Consider the following 19,818-nt stretch of genomic DNA (forward strand, 5'->3'; position numbering starts at 1 on the left):
ATCTATCTATCTATCTATCTATCTATCTAGTGCTATCTTTCTATCTATCTTTCACATCTATCTATCTATCTATCTATATTATATAGTGCCTATCTATCTATCTATCTAGTCTATCTATCTATCTATCTATCTATCTAGTCTATCTATCTATCTATCTATCTATCTATCTTTATCTAACTCAGACCCCCGCTGTAACAGCCACTTTGTGAAGGCCGCTTGTGGCTTTGGCACCAGGCGGCCGCCCACCTCACTTTCCTCGCATATTTTGTTGCTTTGTTTCTGGAGCGGCCCAATTTAGATTTTAGAGAAGGGCATCGTTGCCATGTTGAGAACTTGAGGGTCGTTTTTCACTTTTTGTGACCGCCCCCCCCCCCCCCCCCGCTTTGTTTCTGCAGGATGGTCTGCGGGGTTACTTACATTTCACAGCCACTCTGACATTAACAAAACGTTTCTAAGTGTCTGCTCACATCGACTCACTCCACTTACCACTATGACGCTCTCCATTTGAGCGATGCTCCCTCTTCAGAGACCGCTCCCATGTTCCTGGGAAAATCGGTCCAAACCTGGCAAAGCAGCTCCTCCGCAAGTAGCGCGATGCCTCTTGCATATGCAGACTCCCTCTCACCTCACCTAAGATGGCGGCGTGTAAAATGGCAGATCTACTTCTCTAGATGTCTATGGTGTTCCGCGGCGGCGCGCCTGTGTGAAACCCGCCTGACATGAAGTGGGCGGGGCCGGAATATGGCTGCGGAGACTGAGGTTCAGCTGATGATGAGCGTCGGGCTGATCGGTGAGAAACCGAGCAGGAAGTCCTCCGCCGTTACTTTCGTTTTGTTGTTGTTACTCTTTTTTGTGAGGGTTCGAGCAACTTGAACTCTGAGCTGTCGGACTGGCCTTTCGTACGCGGCTCTTTCCCGCCAAGTAAACCTTCTTTCTGGCTGACCGGTGGCCTCCGTTCGAGGGAGCGAATCGCAACAGGGAACTCGGAGGGGCAAGTAATGGGGGATTGAAAGTTTCAGTGATGGAAAGTCATTTTGTATGTTTCATAAAGTGCAATTTAAACGAGTGTATTGAATTGAAGACCGCGTCTCCGGTGAGGACCTTGGCCGTGTGGGTGGACAGATGGCCCGCTGACCTGGCAGTGCCGCAGAGACCGGAGGGTCTCAAGTTCAGTCCTGGAGGCGTCCCGCGGTTAAGCTTTTGAACTCCTTGTTTAATTAGGTGGTCTTTTTCTGTCTCTGATTCTGCATTTTGAAAAGTGTTGGTGCAGTAGTTGTGATGTTACTGGAGCAGCAGTAGTGTCAGATTTATAAGACGTTTAGAAATGTTTCTGTCACCGGGAAAGTTTAAAGAGTTCTTAACTCTCTTTATTACTTTGCTCTTAATTCACCTTTTTTGTGGAGTTTGCTCCCTTTATCGTATCTCGGTTTTTAATCACAAATCGCTGTCTTTTTTACTCCTCTATTTTTTTTCTCAAAGTGTGGCATGGTGGCACAGTGATTAGTGCACAGATCCAGTGTGGCATTCATGTGGAGTCTGCTTGTTCTCCCCACATCTGTGTGGGTTTTCTCCCGGGTGCGCCAATTTTCATTCCATGTCACCAAAGACAGTCAGGTTGGGTCACTTGGTCACTCTAATTTGACCTTTTATGATCGCGTGTGAGTAAAGAGTCCCAGCCAGTGCTTAATTTGTCAGATCTGATACGTCTGAATTCGAGCCCTCTGTTCTCCAGGAACTCTGAAATATTAAAAAAAAAGTTTAAAATTAAAAAAAAAAAAAAAAAAAAAATTTGTAGGAATGAACTTTGTCACCAGGAAGTAAGTTGCCTTTTTACAGGAGCTCTTTAAATAAATAGATAGATAGATGGATAGATAGACACACACTTTTGCCTGAGCACACACAGCACAAAATTAAAAAGAAATAAAACTCCTGCCTTGGCAGTCCCAGTCCCACTCCCACTCCCAATCCCTGTCCCAGTGAGGTGTTTTACAGGCGTATTGCTGTTGGTATGACGGACCCCAAGTCATGTTTCTTGACACACTACTACTGAATGATTGAAAGTTCTCAGTGTTTCTGTGTCACCGAGAGCATGTGCAGCATTGTTCATAATGGCACTCACTTCTCCATTACTACCTCCAGGGGATCAAAAATTGTGTCCCATAGCTAAGATTGCCATTTTAATTAGTTTATTTGGTGGGCTTCTCTTGAAGTGATGTTACTGGACCCGCACACCATTTTCTTCTTCTTTCCTCCTGTTAGGAGTTGCCACAGTGGATCATCTTTTTCCATCTCTTCCTGTCCTCGTCATTTTGCTCTGTCACTCCATCACCCTCTCTCACCACATCCATAAACCTTCTCTTAGACCTTCCTCCTCTCCTCCTGCCTGGCATCCTTAACATCCTTCTCTTAATATACCCAGCATCTCTCTAAACCACCGCAATCTCGCCTCTCTGACTTTGTCTCCCAACCGTCCCACTTGAGCTGACCCTCTAATGTCCCCATTGCTAATCCTGCCCATCCTTGTCACATCCAATGCCAATCTTCGCATCTTTAACTCTGCCACCTCCAGCTCTGTCTCCTGTGCCTCAGTCACCAACCCATATAACAGAGCTGGTCTCACTACCATCCTGTAGACCTTCTCTGTCACTCTCGCTGATACCCGTCTGTCACAAATCACTCCTGACACTCTTCTCCACCCACTCCACCCTGCCTGCACTCTCTTCTTCACTTCTCTTCCACAATCCCCATTACTCTGTACTGTTGATCCCAAGTATTTAAACTCCTCCACCTTCGCCAACTCTACTCACTCATCCTCACCGTTCCACTGACCTCCCTCTCATTCACACACATGTATTCTGTCTTGGTGGTCCTACTGACCTTCATTCTTCTCCTTTCATATCTCCAGCTCTCCAGGGTCTCCTCAACCTGCAGATCACAATGTCATCAGCAAACATCACTACAGCATCTAAAACGGCACTGGCCATCACAGAGTTGTAGAAGATGTGAAGCATTGTTCATCATTGCTGTCCATTTTGCTTTCATTCTTTTCTTTGCTATCACCTCCGGGGGGTCCAGAGCACTGATCCTGCTGTTTTAATTGGCTTGTTAATTTGGTGGTCCTCTCTTGAAGTGAGGTCAGCAGCCCAGCACATCCCACCAGCCATTACAGAGTTGTAGAAGATGTGAAGGATGTCACTTCTGAAATGAAAGGAGCATAGTCTCCTAAGATAAAAGCGCCTGCTCTGCCCTTTCTTACATAATTTTACCGTGTTATAATAATAATAATAATAATAATAATAATTCTTTGCATTCATATAGCGCTTTTCTCACTACTCAAAGCGCTCAGCAATTGCAGGTTAAGGGCCTTGCTGAAGGGCCCAACAGAGCAGAGTCTCCTTTGGCATTTACGGGATTCGAACCGGCAACCTTCCGATTGTCAGTGCAGATCCCTAGCCTCAGAGCCACCACTCCGCCTTATGAGGCCAGTCCACTCTGTCATTGATGTGGACCCCCAAGTACTTGTGAGATTTAGCACCTCCACACCGACTCTCTGAATTGTGACAGGTCACAGAGGCTTTTTGGTGTGGTGAAAGTCAATCAGAAGTTCTTTGTTTTTGCGGGTGTTAAGTTGCAGACAATTCTGAAAGTTCTCCCCCTGACTCTTCTCCTTTATCTCAATAGCCCCCCATAAGTGCAGAATCATCTGAGACTTTCTGAAAGTGGCCTGACCTGCTGTTCTATTTCATGTCAGAGGTGTACAGAGTGAAGCACACAGGCCTGTTCATGTGGGACTCACACAGGGACATCTTAACAGCATTATAGGCCCCCACCCGGGCCAAGCAGTGCACTGGGACCCCTACCTACCTACACGACCACCCAGCAAGTCACAACATCCATAGATTAGTGTGGGGGCCCCGTGCCCAATGCGTTAAGACGGCCCTGTGCTCACACAGTCCTCGAGTGTCCCAAGCTGCGGTCTGTGTGACAAAAAGTCCTCGTCATTGAGGAGACTCCCTTTGATGATTTCTGTGTGTGGTCAGTCATTCCTTTTACCGGGTTGGCCCCTTTCCGTCACGGACCCCTGGGAAACACATCCAGATCCGCCCCAGAGAGTTTGTTACCCCAGGCTTTATTAAACTTGTTGAACGGAGCCCAGTTTATGTTACACTTGTCTGTTGTTTGAAAGGCTGATGGGAAACACTGATTGACGTGAATTGTCACGCATTGACGTGGTTGTGGTGCATCAGGTGTAGATGTGGGGTCCGAAAGAATAAAGGAGCAGGAGTGAGTGAGGCACTGGAGATGAAGATGCATGAGGAGAGCGAAAAGTCCAATAGGAGTGTGCAGGTCTGAGTGTGGACAGCAGAGCACTCTGGGATTGAAGATAACCAAGTGCGAGACTAATTCACGGGTGCGAGGACAGGACTGGCTCAAGCAGGGGCGGAAATAAAAGACAAAGAGTAGAAGACAAAGTAGAACGGCGTAAAGAGGGTCAAAAACGTTTGCATGATACACATGGAGAGGAAGTCAGAGATTATGAATGTACGAAAATTCGAAAGTCTCGAAAAACTGATCGTAAAGATCGCATTAGGACTGGCTCCGTCTCTTTGAAAGGCCAGTGACTTGCGTTAACCTTAAGAGGACTCCGCTCGGGCACCCCAGTTGCTGCTGTCCGTGCACCCCATTCCACTTGCAGACAAGACCCTAGGAGCCCCCTCACGTCATGATGTACAGACGGGTGCCTTTAATGGACTGCCATGCCAACGTGACCTGGACAAGCTTCAGCACCCTGCCAACCTGACTTGCATGACGTGCGTTTGAGACGATACAAGACATGCATCAAATTTGGCAAAAATATTTAGCAGCAAAATACAGGACTTATAAAAAGGGATCACCTCTCTGGGCATTTCTGTAATGTTGAATCAATGGATTTATTTATTAAAATCAAGTAACATTCCATACAAGCGAGTCAAGTTTTACAAAACTAGTTTTGAAACAAATCCACCCCCTCAAAGCGATGGATTTAATTTGTCTTCTTGGACACTCATCAACAGACAAAGACTCTGTAATGTCCATGTGACAACTGTCCTAAATCAACACAACGTACTTGATGGCGTTCGCTTCACGTGGGTGTTTAGTAGTTGTCAGCCATGACAGCCTTGGTTCTGTGTGCTCAGGCCCCCCCCCCGTCTCTCTCTCACGCCGTCAGCTCTGCCATCTTCTCCCCTCTTAAGGTCTGTCAGGTGACGTCATGATCCTGAGTGACCAGCTTTGGTCAAGTCCGGCCACCATCCTCCACTGGACTGAGATCTGGACTCGGCCACACCAGGGGGTCAGATTTTTGAAAGTGGCAAACATACAAACAGAGGCCTGAGTTGTGCGTATGGAACTTTAATTGCAAACATTGACATCTCTCCGTTATATAAAAAAAAATTCTGGGACGAGACAAGACTTTTTCAGAGAGAGAATTTCAAGTCCTGTGAGACGAGACTTAACAAGATTTAATAACCAGGCCCACGGTCCACTCGCCTCTCATTGGTGTGAATTCTATCATCAGACACAGTTCCTGTGCTCTCCGCTCTTATACATGTTTTTGTTTTCCTCATTTTAATACAAGACATACAATCTGTTTGTTTCCTTCGATGTAGTCCTTTTCTGGACAATAATTTTATACGTTCTAGATGAAACGTCAATGAATAAGAGAATAAGAAAGGGCAGCACGTCGAGAAGAGACCCAAAGGCGTTGGAGAGAAAAGAATTAAAAAAAGAACAATAATAATTAAAGTGCAAATTCGCAAAATAAGGAAAGTAATAATCATCCTGGACCAAGTGGAATTGGAAACCTCACAGGTCCAAGTGGGGACGGAAATAAAAGACAAAGTAGAACGGCGTAAAGAGAGTCAAAAACGTTGGTGCGATACACATGTGGAGCAGGTTAGAGATTATGAAAGTACGAAAATTCAAAAGTCTCAAAAAACTGATCGTAAAGATCGCATCAGCACAAACAAACGGAAATTATTACTCGGTGAAATAACGGAACAGCCATAAGAGATCGAATATATGGACATAGGTGATATGACAGAAGCATGTAGATATTGTTTGGCTTTAAAGTTTAAGTCGGTGACCTGTAGATCGTCTGATTTGTGTTGCCCTCAGGGAAAAGTAGTGTTGCCACCCAATGAAGAGGCGTATCCGCGAGAATTAAAAGATTTGTTGTTTGGTGAAAGTGAAATCCACAAACACTACAGGCAAAATATCCAAATCTTAATACATAATTCGCCTGCCTCCTCACTCACTCGCTCACGTCCGTCCGAAGCCAAATGCACCAGTCGCCTTCTGCGCAGCTGCCCGAAAAACCTTACGAGACCGACATCCAACCCCAACATCGTGGCAGGCGGCGGATTTATGGCCGCAAAAATTCAAAGAGAAAGGTGACTTTGATTAAAGCTCTAAAGGCCTGAAAGGCGATTTCGACTACAGCTCGAGGCCTAATTATGCATTCTGATTCAATTACGCATTCATTCAATACACCTATATCAGGTTTGTGGTGCTTATACTTATTACTATTCCATATTGTACTGGAACATTCATCATTCAATATTATACTATAGGCCTGGAACATTCATCAACTAACAGTACAAGCCTGTACAGTAATGAGTAAAGTGGACTACAATCATTATAAAACAACTTCTTCATTACTTATCATTTGTTCTTCATACACTGCTGACACAAACTCGTGCCCGTTTCATCTTACGTTGTCGAAACGGGCTGTTTGTCTAGTCTACAATAATCTGCTCGCGTTCGCATCATTCAATGTTCAAAATGTACATTTACATGATTCAGGACCGTATGATATGAGAATCTGTAGTCCCGCAACAAGTTTAATTTCGAAGAAACCACAATTCGGTCAGGTTTAGATTTATGATCACGGAGAAGAAATGCAACATAGAATCGAAAGAGTGAAACGATCGAACTTATTAGAAATTCTACAGCCAATAATGGATACAAATCCATATGTCCAAAACTATCGCACTTTACATGAAATTTATCTGAAAAACACGAACAAAGAAGTTTTCTTGGATTTCTGTATGAATCCGAAAGTTCACACTCACATTTATAACAAACCAACATGTGACGAATTGTCAGCGCCAATAGTTTTTCGAAAGACGGAGACATCAGAGACCGAGTAGATATTGGTGCTTATCCAAAAGCACACCACGATTCGTCACAAGCGGGAGATGACTAAGCGTGTAGGGTCCGCACAGGGGTTGGCGAGCAAAGCTCTGCCCCCTAATTTATAAAAGAAACATTGAGGTGAGGTCAGTATGCAATGTTTTGAAGAAATTGGGAAAAGTCGACACCTTTGATCAAGCAGGAAAACGCGGCCAAACCAGCTAAATGGCGAGTCGCGCGGGCGTATATTAAGTCATCTCAGTGAGCCGTTGTTATAATGTGTGTTAACGTGACATGTTAGGCCTCAAAGTGATGAATGTGACACAATGACTGTATTTTAGTTTACTTTTAAGATGATGTGTTTGCTCTGAAGAACTTTTTTTGTTGTTTCATCAGTTTATATATCAGCTACCTGTTGTCACTTCTCAGGTCACTGGTCCACAGGTCTGGAATATCTGTGCCAAGCTTCACTTTGTCCTGCCTGCTGTGCTGGGAGCCATTAACCAACTGGCGAGGCCCTACATCCAGTTTCTGTGTGGTGTGGGTGTAGCTGCAAGGATCAGAACAGGTTTTTGACATCCTAAAAGGTCCATTTGCAGCTGTGTCTAATGTTCTGATGTTCTAATGTGTCAGGTTCTCCTCATGTAATCGGAGCGATTAAATACGCTCACATTGCAATAAGGGCGTCTATCACAAATGAAGCTGCTTTTGTTAACCGTAACCAGTGACAGTCCATTAAGACACACGTCATCTGTGATGCCAAGATGAACCTGAAGATGTTGTGTCTCCATGCTGTGGGTCAACCCATAGTTGACTTATTTTGTGACAGTATGGCTTTGGTAGACGTGACGGTGCTGTATGTGATGGCTGGCTTCCTGGTAAAGGGTGGCCCCTCAGTGGTTGACGTAACAGCAGCCACGTCATTACAAGTGCCAGGTGATGATAGTCGCTACCTGCTCAGATGCTGGTGCCTTATGCCTTGCCCTGAGGTGCAGCGATGCCACACATGGTGTAGAGCACAGCATGGGACCCGATGTTTGGCTGCTCTTCCAGCTAACAGTTCTGCAGTATCGTGATTGCATATGTATGAGGTTGATTAACATAATCCATATATGGTTGTTATGGTGCGGGGGGGGGGGAACAGCTGGACTGGGTGTGTATAATCAGGTGAAGTTCATCACATGTCACACACTCCTGCACATGCTGACTTTAACAGTCTTGGCCACCAACGGCGGTGCAGGAAGAGCATTCGAATTCAGACAACCAACCTGGCTATGAAACTCCTTGACCTCTGTTACCCCTAAAATGTTATCTACATTATTTTTAGAGGGCAAGTATGTTCTGAAATTGGTTTCTTCTCTTTACTTTTAAATGTTTTTCTGCACCAGTATCTGAATTTTGGGGTCATAGATTGTGATTCTGATGTTTTCTTTTGATGTTCTCATTTAAAATTGTCGATTATTTTGATGCGTTTCGGCTGCCATTTTGGACTCTCATCATTGAGGCAGCATCTGTCCTCATTAGGGGCTTGTCCTTGGAGGTCATGACCTTTTGGTAAAGATTTTAAAGCTCAGTCAAGTGTTCACTTCATCACCCTTCCTCGTCCTCCTTACACAGTGATGATTGTTGTGGCCTTACGGTTCATCTGACCACAGAACACTCCACTAGAAGGCCAGGTCTTTGTCTAGGTGGCCTTCCGTATTTCATGGCCATCTTGAAGTAGGAGCTTCTTCCTGGTGCAGCAGCCATTCAGGCCATGGCGATGAAGGACTAAGGTCTAAATGGTGAATGTTGATACTTTGGTACTGGATGCCCCCAGCTTGTCTGCCAGTTCCTTTGTAGTTGTCTTAAGGTTAAGTGCTGGACTGGTATTCAAATTCCGACTTTGGTGTTTTTACTAGCATTCAATAACAACAAAATCAACAAGAGCACTTTTTCATACAAATGCTGTAGCTTTACATGATGAAGAAAAAAGTTTATAAAAATTAGCAAATACTAAATAGCAAAGAATAAAGTAAGGTCCAATGGCTGGGAGCACAGAAGAAACAAAAAAAAAAAACTCCAGAGGGCTGAAATAATAAAAAAACAAAATCTGCAGGGTTTCCGAGACCACCCGGCCCCCCTAAAATAAATGATCTCAATCAGTCCTCATGGTTTTTAGGCTTCATGTGGAAGAAGTAGATGATGCTGGTCATGTGGACCTTTGGCCTTCAGTCCATCCATGTGGGGACATCATGGTGCTTTGATCAGGTGGTGGTGGCGCAGATCAACATCACAGAGAACCAGAAAGAGAACAGCAGAGAAAGTAGGGGTTAGTACGGATTGTGGAGCCATGGAAAAAATTATAATTAAATGAATATACGGGCGGCACGTTGGCGCAGTGGGTAGCGCTGCTGCCTTGCAGTTGGGAGACCTGGGGACCAGGATTCGCTTCCCGGGTCCTCCCTGCGTGGAGTTTGCTTGTTTTCCCCGTGTCTGCGTGGGTTTCCTCCCACAGTCCAAAGACATGCAGTTTAGGTGGATTGGCGATTCTAAATTGGCCCTAGTGTGTGCTTGGTGTGTGGGTGTGTTTGTGTGTGTCCTGCGGTGGGTTGGCACCCTGCCTGGGATTGGTTCCTGCCTTGTGCCCTGTGTTGGCTGGGATTGGCTCCAGCAGACCCCCGTGACCCTGTGTTCGGATTCAGCGGGTTGGAAAATGGATGGATGGATGAATATACAGAATATCAGGGTTACACTAAAATGAAGCTATGAGAGAAAGCCATGTTGAAGTAACGGGTGTTTATCAGTTTATTAAAGTGCTCCACCGTATCAGCCTGGTGAATTTCTATTGGTCAGCTATTCCAGATTTTAGGTGCACAACAGCAGAAGGCCGCCTCACCACTTCTTTTACATTAAGCTCTTGGAACTCTAAGCAGACCCTCATTTGAAGATCTAAGGTTACGATTTGGAGTGTAAGGTGAGAGACATTCAGAGATACAGGATGGAGCAGATGATTGAAGGTTTTGTGAACCATCAGCAGGATTTTAAAGTCAATTCTAAATGGCACAGGTAACCAGTGTAGTGATGCTCAGACTGGCGTGATGTGTTCGGATTTTCTTTTCCTAGTTAAGATTCTGACAGCTCCATTCTGCACTCGTTGTAACTGATTGATGTCTTTTTTGGGTGGTCCTGAGAGGAGTGCGTTATAGTAATCTAGTCGACTGAAAACAAAAGCGTGAACTCATTTCTCAGCATCTTGCAATGTTATAAGAGGTCTAACTTTTGTTATATTTCTTAAGTGAAAAAATGCTGTCCTAGTGATCTGATTAATCTGTGATTTAAAACTCAGGTCAGAGTCAACAGTTACCCCTAAATTCTTAACCTCTGTCATGACTTTTAATCCTAATGGATCAAGTTTATTTCTAAAAACCTCATTATATCTGTTTTTGCCAATCACTAAAATTTCTGGTTTCTCCTTATTTAGTTTGAGAAAAGTCCTACTCATCCACTCTGAAACACAAGTAAGACATTGGGGTCAGTGAACCAAGAGAGTCGGGGTCATCAGGCGCTATTGATAAATACAGTTGTGTGTCGTCAGCAGAGCTGTGGTGGCTCACGTTATGCCTTGAGATGATCTGACCTCATGGTAGCATGGACATTGAAAAGAGCAGCAGACCCAGAAGAGACCCGTGTGGACCACCATATAGAATATCAGGGGTGTTTGAAGTATACCACAACTAATAAAGAATTTTCTACCTGTTAAATTCAGTAAGGCACAATTCAGACCTCAGTATCATTACCAGAATGGTTCCAAAGCAAATAACGGTTAACTCCAAAACCTGCCATCTTACTCCAGCTTTCGTGATGAGCCGTGCCATTGCACGGCACACATTCTGCATCCCTCTTGATAGCCATGAAGTCCCGATTGTGTCAAAGAAATGATTGCCCAGTGAAGTCCTGATGATGTCGAAGCTGACATTTGCATTTGGTACCAAAAATCCCAAAATGCTGATTCTGTTCCATTGTAAAATTTGGGTTTCTTGGTACTTTTCCAATGTCGTTTTTACTGTGCAACCCTCCTTGGGGTTCAGGTGAACTTTTTGCAATGCAGTTTGTTCATCCCTAGGAGTTCATTTGTGTCTTCTTTCTGTGTGGTTCCTCGATATTTGTATTTATGTGCAGTTGTTTGGTCAGAAGCTTGTGGTGTCTTCAGTTGTTTCAAAATTGCTCCTAAGGAGGTCCACCATTTGTGTATTTTGTTTTATTTTTTTGGAGTTCTTGGCTGAGTTGCTTCGATTTTCTCAGAGACAACAAGGCACTGGCTGTAAGTGTGGACCCTCAAATACAGATACTGGTGCATTCCCACTGAACTCAATTAAGACTATCGGAGATTTCTGTGACATTTATGGCAAATATCATCCCATTATATAAAAACGGTGACTGGGCAGATCAGAGCAACTACAGGCCAGTAAGCTTAACGGGCATTATGGAAAAATTAATGGAAGGAATTATTAAGGATTAGATTGAGCAACACCTGGACAGGACAGTCAGCATGGGCTCAGAAGAAGGAGGTCGTGTTTTACTAACAGGCTGGAATTCTATGAGGAGGAAACAAAAGGATCTGAGCAGAGTGGAGCAGATGAGATGATTGATGTGGACTTTCAGAAAGCATTTGATAAGGTGCCACATGAGAGGGTGGGCATCAAACTAAACTAAGTGGGAGTTCAGGGTGTGGAGTGTAGAATTGGCTCAGACACAAAGGGCGATGGTGCGAGGAACCTTATCAGAATTGGGTGATGTTAAGAGTGGTGACCAGCAGGGGGCAGTGCTGGGACCGCTGCTATCTTTAATAAATAGAAATGATTTCGATAGGAAGATTAAGTAACAAGCTGGTGAAGTTTGCAGATGATACCAAGATAGGTGGATTAGCAGATAATTTGGAATCCGTCATATCATCACAGAAGGACTTGGACAGCAGACAGATTTGTGGCAGATGAAATATAATGTCAGTAAATGTAAAGAATTACACATAGGAAGGAAAAATGTGAGGTTGGAATACACAATTGGGGGTCGGAAAATCGAGAGTCCACCTTATGAGAAGGATTTAGGAGTCATAAAGTATCTATCTATCTATCTATCTATCTATCTATCTATCTATCTATCTATCTATCTATCTATCTATCTATCTATCTATCTACAGTGGTGTGAAAAACTATTTGCCCCCTTCCTGATTTCTTATTCTTTTGCATGTTTGTCACACAAAATGTTTCTGATCATCAAACACATTTAACCATTAGTCAAATATAACACAAGTAAACACAAAATGCAGTTTTTAAATGATGGTGTTTATTATTTAGGGAGAAAAAAAATCCAAACCTACATGGCCCTGTGTGAAAAAGTAATTGCCCCCTTGTTAGAAAATAACCTAACTGTGGTGTATCACACCTGAGTTCAATTTCCGTAGCCACCCCCAGGCCTGATTACTGCCACACCTGTTTCAATCAAGAAATCACTTAAATAGGAGCTGCCTGACACAGAGAAGTAGACCAAAAGCACCTCAAAAGCTAGACATCATGCCAAGATCCAAAGAAATTTAGGAACAAATGAGAACAGAAGTAATTGAGATCTATCAGTCTGGTAAAGGTTATAAAGCCATTTCTAAAGCTTTGGGACTCCAGCGAACCACAGTGAGAGCCATTATCCACAAATGGCAAAAACATGGAACAGTGGTGAACCTTCCCAGGAGTGGCCGGCCGACCACAATTACCCCAAGAGCGCAGAGACGACTCATCCGAGAGGTCACAAAAGACCACAGGACAACGTCTAAAGAACTGCAGGCCTCACTTGCCTCAATTAAGGTCAGTGTTCACGACTCCACCATTAGAAAGAGACTGGGCAAAAACGGCCTGCATGGCAGATTTCCAAGACGCAAACCACTGTTAAGCAAAAAGAACATTAGGGCTCGTCTCAATTTTGCTAAGAAACATCTCAATGATTGCCAAGACTTTTGGGAAAATACCTTGTGGACTGACGAGTCAAAAGTTGAACTTTTTGGAAGGCAAATGTCCCGTTACATCTGGCGTAAAAGGAACACAGCATTTCAGAAAAAGAACATCATACCAACAGTAAAATATGGTGGTGGTAGTGTGATGGTCTGGGGTTGTTTTGCTGCTTCAGGACCTGGAAGGCTTGCTGTGATAGATGGAACCATGAATTCTACTGTCTACCAAAAAATCCTGGAGAATGTCCGGCCATCTGTTCGTCAACTCAAGCTGAAGCGATCTTGGGTGCTGCAACAGGACAATGACCCAAAACACACCAGCAAATCCACCTCTGAATGGCTGAAGAAAAACAAAATGAAGACTTTGGAGTGGCCTAGTCAAAGTCCTGACCTGAATCCAATTGAGATGCTATGGCATGACCTTAAAAAGGCGGTTCATGCTAGAAAACCCTCAAATAAAGCTGAATTACAACAATTTTGCAAAGATGAGTGGGCCAAAATTCCTCCAGAGCGCTGTAATAGACTCATTGCAAGTTATCGCAAACGCTTGATTGCAGTTATTGCTGCTAAGGGTGGCCCAACCAGTTATTAGGTTCAGGGGGCAATTACTTTTTCACACAGGGCCATGTAGGTTTGGATTTTTTTTTCTCCCTAAATAATAAAAACCACCATTTACAAACTGCATTTTGTGTTTACTTGTGTTATATTTGACTAATGGTTAAATGTGTTTGATGATCAGAAACATTTTGTGTGACAAACATGCAAAAGAATAAGAAATCAGGACGGGGGCAAATAGTTTTTCACACCACTCTATCTATCTATCTATCTATCTATCTATCTATCTATCTATCTATCTATTGGACTCTAAGCTATTGGCTTCCAGACAGTGTTCAGAAGCCATTAAGGAGGCTAACAGAATGTCAGGTTATATAGCGCCTTGATGTGTGGAGTACAAGTCACAGGAGGTTCTGCTCAAGCTTTATAACACACTGGTGAGGCCTCATCTGGAGCCCTGTGTTCAGTTTTGGTCTCCAGGATACAAAAAGGACATAGCAGCACAAGAGAAGGTCCAGAGAAGAGCGACTAGGCTGATTACGGGGGTTACAGGGGATGAGTTATGAGGAAAGCTGAAAAGAGCTGAGCCTTTACAGTTTAAGCAAAAGAAGATTAAGAGAAGACCTCGCTGAAGTGTTTAAAATTAGGAAGGGAATTAGTCCAGTGGTTCGAGACTGTTATTTTAAAATGAGTTCATCAAGAACACGAGGACACAGTTGGAAACTTGTGAAGGGTAAATTTCGCACAAACATTAGGAAGTTTTTCTTTACATAGAGAACGATGGACACTTGGAATAAGCGACCAAGTAGTACAGTAGACAGTAAGACTTTGTTGACTTTCAAAACTCGACTTGATGTTATCTTGGAGGAGTTGAGTGGACAGGACTAGCGAGCTTTGTTGGGCTGAATGGCCTGTTCATGTCCAGAATGTTCTATTGTTCAAATCAATTTCCAGAATCTTCCAGGCTGTTCAACTTGGTGTATGGAAACGTCTGAACCACTAAAAACAGACTTAGTCAATGAAGGCTGAAATCAATCGGCCTCTCAGCTGTAATTCTGACCTCGCCACTTTTGATGGACTAATTGACTTAACACAGGGAATGCATGGGAACGTGACGTGTGTGGTGCTGTGAAATGTGCGAGTTTAAGGGTCTCTAGCTAAGGCGGATGGAAACTTGTGGCCTCCAGTGTACTGCTGGTACCCAAGGAAGGTAGTATTGGGGTGGATGGCAGGGTGCGTTACAAGATGAACTTCATGTCCTTGTGCACCATTCATGTCACGTCATGGCTCCAGTCTCACACTGATCTCTTTTCTGCCTTAGAGAAAGACACCAATGGCGACTCCCTGTGGGTCTGGTGTTACCCCTCCGTAAGTGCTGAGCTGCGAGAGCTGCTGCTACGCAAGTGCTGCCTGACAGACGAGAAGGGAGCGCTGCACACCTTTGTGTTTGGCCAGTTCCGAAGGCTCTGGTACTACATCACTACGGCCGAGGCGCAGGACCAGGCCACTTTGAAAAAGGTGAGCGATGCTAGGGAGATGGCGGGTGTGCGTGTTAGTGTCCCCCCAGGTGGCATTGGTTTCTGATGGTGAGGTGGGTTGGGGGCTTCACCTCTTAGAGACGTGGGGTCAATTAATAATTGAACAACACTGTTAATAAATACCTAAATAATGCAAAGTATGTCTTTAAACACCAAATAAGGCACACATACAAATTACATTTCTAAAAGACACGCTCACAAAAATGACAAACATTTTCAATGTAATCCTGGTATCTTACTTGTTATAATAAGCAGGAGATTCTGAGCACTGTGGGTTAGTCTGCATTATAATTTCAACAAGTAAGCCCGCGATTTGCTAGCAAATTGGAAATCCAAGAATGGCAATCAGTTTCTGTTCCGTCCGATATTTGGATGGATGACATATCATGGAGGGTGGGTGCGTGTGGGGAAATGTCATTTAATTAAATAAGCATATCTGTACTAAAGCGGTTTCGTTTTGAGGAGACGTGATTCCGTTGCCTTTGCTGACACCGACAGCCAGCAGAGTGGAGCACAGCAAGTTCAGTTTTCAGGTTGTGGTGTTCGTGTGCCAGCCACTGAGTCTGGGAAGCCGCTGGGTTTGAGTCTTGTGGGCTCGCTTGTTCTTTGTGTCTATTCATACGGGCTCGTTTTGTATTTCCGTTAGTTGAGCTCTTTCATTGTGGAGCCGTGATGTCTTTGCTTCTGGTGTGTGTGAAGCGCGTTGTGGGAGCCTCCTGACACAGTGGAGTAGAGCAAGTGTAGTTTTCAGGTTGTGTTGTTTGGGCGCCACCTACTGACTCTGGGGCGCCGTGCCGCAGTGCGCATGTGCTTCGGTGCGTCCGCCGTGCATAAATTAACTGTCGTTTAGTAATATAGATTATTGAACAGTCGAGTTCAGTTCTATTGTGGCTGCTCTTTCTTTGTATGACTTCTTAGAACGGTTGACAATAAAACAATCCCAGGAAAAAGACCAACACAGCACGCCAGATACACTAAAGAGCCAAATCATGATAAGCTGCCTGATACACTGTTGGACCTTCATGTGCCAGTCCTCAGTGGCATGGACCCTACGAGACCACTGAAGGTGTCCTGTGGTGCCTGGCACCATGACGTTAGCGGCAGATCCTCTGAGCTCCTCTAAGTTGTGTGGTGACTTGGCTTCATTTCAGATCTCACAGATCTTTGACTGGATCGAGATCTGGGGAATTAGGAGGCCAGGAGAACACCTTGAACTCTTTTTTTTTTTTTTTTCTTTGGTACTTGTGTACTAAACAGACGGCAGTGAAACATCTCCCACTAGAATGGGGATATATTTTTTTTATCCCAATAAATATGTTATGAATTTGTCGATGCCGTCTGTTTAGTACACAAGTACATTTTCCTGACCAATTTTTTGCAGTGCGGCAGGGCATGTTGTCCTGCTGAAGGAGGCCACTGCCATCAGGAGATACCATTGGCATGATGGTGGCACAGTGGTAGTGCTGCTGCTTTGCAGTAAGGAGACTGTGGAAGATTGTGGGTTCGCTTCCCGGTTCCTCCCTGTGTGGATAGCGCTTTGAGTACTGAGAAAAGCGCTATATAAATGTAATGAATTATTATTATTATGGGGTCTGCAACAATCTTTAGGTAGGTGGTATGTGTCAGTGTAATGTCCCCAGGAGTGGCCAGACCCAGGGTTTCCCATGAGAACATTGCCCAGAGCATTACACTAGTAGTATTACACTTCCATCAGGGAATACCATTTCCATAAAGTGGCGTACCTGGTCTGAAATGTTGTTTAGGTAGATGGTACACGTCACGTTAATGTCCTCACGAGTGGCCGGACCCAGGTTTTCTCTGCAGAACATCACACAGAGCAGAATACTCCCTCCACTGGCTTGTCTTCTTCCAACAATGCATCTTAGTGCCACATCTTCGCCCAGGTAAATGGCACACATCTCCCTGGCCATCTAAGGGATGCAACGTGATGAAAAATCAGGAATCATTGGACCAGACAACCTTCTTCTATTGATCAGAGGTCTAGTGCCCATTGTAGGTGCTTTCAGCAGTGGGCAGGGTTAGCACAGACACTCTGGCTGGCCTGTGACGATGTGGTCCCATACACAGCAGGGTTTGATGCACATTACTCCTTGTGGCACATTACACCTGTAACCATTAAAACAGTCAATGGTTTGTGCCACATTAGCCCTTCTGTTGGTTCGTAACCAGATGGCATAGCCTTTGTTGACCTCTTGGCCACACAGCACCCTGTCGGTGGTTGGTGGTTTTCCCCTCCTCTGATAACTGTTGGAAAGTAGTCACCATGGCTGATCACGAGTACCCCATGAGCCGTGCCATTTCATCGATACTCTAATCCATAATGATTTAGTCCTCATAAATGTCACTCAGGATTTCACAGCTGCCATTATCGACTAGGAGGACCTAATTTCCTATTTTACTAAATTCACCTATTTGTGAATTTTCTCTTGGGATTAATAAAGTATCTATCTATTATATAGTGCCTTTCATATCTATCTATCTATCTATCTATCTATCTATCTATCTATCTATCTATCTATCTATCTATCTATCTATCTATCTATCTATCTATCTATCTATTATATAGTGCCTTACATATCTATCTATCTATCTATCTATCTATCTATCTATCTATCTATCTATCTATCTATCTATCTATCTATCTGTCTCTTATATAGTGCCTTTCATATCTATCTATCTATCTATCTATCTATCTATCTATCTATCTATCTATCTATCTATCTATCTATCTATCTATCTATCTATCTATCTATTATATAGTGCCTTTCCTATCTATCTATCTATCTATCTATCTATCTATCTATCTATCTATCTATCTATCTATCTATCTATCTATCTATCTATCTATCTATCTATCTATCTATCTATCGTCTGATATGCCCCTTGACATGTGCCGCTGTTTGTTCTATATGGGAGTGCTCATAATGTTTTCTCTATGAGTGTGTACATACTGTAATTAAAGAGAAACGGGCAGTATAAATGTTTCTTGTGGCGATCACCTTCAAGTGTTGTGCCCGGCCAGGCTAAAATGAATGAAACATAAAAATGTTGATGTCGTCTTTTCAGTCAAGGCCTTTTCTTGCAAATGCATTGCTGACAGTTGCCAGTCCAGTTTTGAATGGTGACTCCTGGATTGCGAAAGCCTCAATCAGATGACACAAACCCCTCCTAGTCAATAAGGTGGGTGAATTTAGGCAGCATTTCATAGTCTGGATCGCACCTTTCAGGTTTATTTGTACCGTAGGGGTATCATGAAAATGTGCGTAGCTTTACGCCAAGTTTTAGTTTTTATACATCTCAGAGTGAGCCTGGAAACGGGTGGACGCAACATTTTTGTTCATACATGAGGCCCCTGGTAGTCCCCAAGTGGACATCTTAGCATTTTCTTTTGGATTATTGCTGTCCTCACTTATTTAGTATATCATATTCACACAAGTCCAGACCGCATCCTGCATTTTTCACTCTGTCCGGTCGTATCTGATGTACTACGTCCAGCATTAAATATTTTGACATAGCAGGTGTGATCCTGTTCTCTGCAATACCCACAATGCAGCAGTTCCCAAACACACCATAACTCGCCACGAGAGGTGATAGTTCTTTCAACTTAAAAGGTGATGGAGGCCAGCCAGTTTGTTTCCATCATACATTTTCCTGTCTGTAGATTTTTTCCCCTGCCACCCTCGGGCGTGCTGTTCCTCCGATACAGTGTGAGATCGCTCCTTTGGCGGTAGTGATTGCAGTGCCACCAGCTGAGTACAGGAATGTTTAATACGTCCCACTTTATGTTCCTCAAAGTCTCTCTTATTCTGAAATGTTGCGCACATAAGGTAGCCTTCAGATCTTTAGTGCCTACCATGTGTGCAAAGCTTGTCCGCTAGACAATTCAGATGAGCCAAAGCTCAGGTCAGCGATGACAGCAGCATATCCCCAATTTAAAAATCCATAAAAAATGTATATTGTCACACACGTGTGACTAGGAGCCACCTAAAGGGCTTGAGTACAGTAAAACCTTGAATTGCGAGTAACTTGGTCTGCGAGTGTTTTGCCTAAAGACGAGCAAAAATTTGTAATAAATTTTAACTTGATAAACGAGCGAGGTCTTTGCCTGCCAAGCGTGACGTGATCACAACTGAGCCGACGGTGGTTCTCTCTCCACGGGTTTGTGGGTAATCGTCTCCCGTGCTCGTGCCTCACTCATATAGTCAACATCCATAGGAGCGGATACTGTTTACTATGTCATTGTGACCACGTGTGTGTGTGCGTAAAGCATTTTTTAATTTTGTGTGCGAGCGATGAATCTGTTTAACGACAATGCAATGTCACATTTCGGTGAAATCCTCAAAAGGAGGCAAAGCAACTGTCATTGGATTCCAGTGAGCCAACAGACAGCAGGGATTCCATTAGTTAGGGTGAAGTCGTCCTGCACAATAACTTTCCTCCTCCTCCTCCTCTTCTCCTTTCTCTCTCTTCTCCCTCACTCCAGCCTCAATTCTTTTCAAAAGTATTTTTATATGAATATTTTCGGGTTGTGGAACGGATCATCTGAGCTTC

At 43.9% G+C, this 19,818-nt stretch overlaps 1 protein-coding gene across 1 annotated transcript in view; it reads left to right on the plus strand.

The window, feature by feature from the left end:
• The first annotated feature begins 668 nt into the window (after positions 1-668).
• Positions 669-19,818, plus strand: part of dennd10 (DENN domain containing 10) — a 53,936-nt gene continuing 34,786 nt past the window's right edge. The window contains exons 1-2 of the mRNA XM_028825647.2: positions 669-790; positions 15,030-15,226. Coding sequence (XP_028681480.1) covers positions 742-790; positions 15,030-15,226 — 246 coding nt within the window. The 5' untranslated portion in view covers positions 669-741. The remainder of the gene's footprint in view (positions 791-15,029; positions 15,227-19,818) is intronic.

This window comes from Erpetoichthys calabaricus, chromosome 2 (genome assembly GCF_900747795.2).
Source record: "Erpetoichthys calabaricus chromosome 2, fErpCal1.3, whole genome shotgun sequence".
In the NCBI taxonomy this organism is placed as follows: domain Eukaryota; kingdom Metazoa; phylum Chordata; class Cladistia; order Polypteriformes; family Polypteridae; genus Erpetoichthys; species Erpetoichthys calabaricus.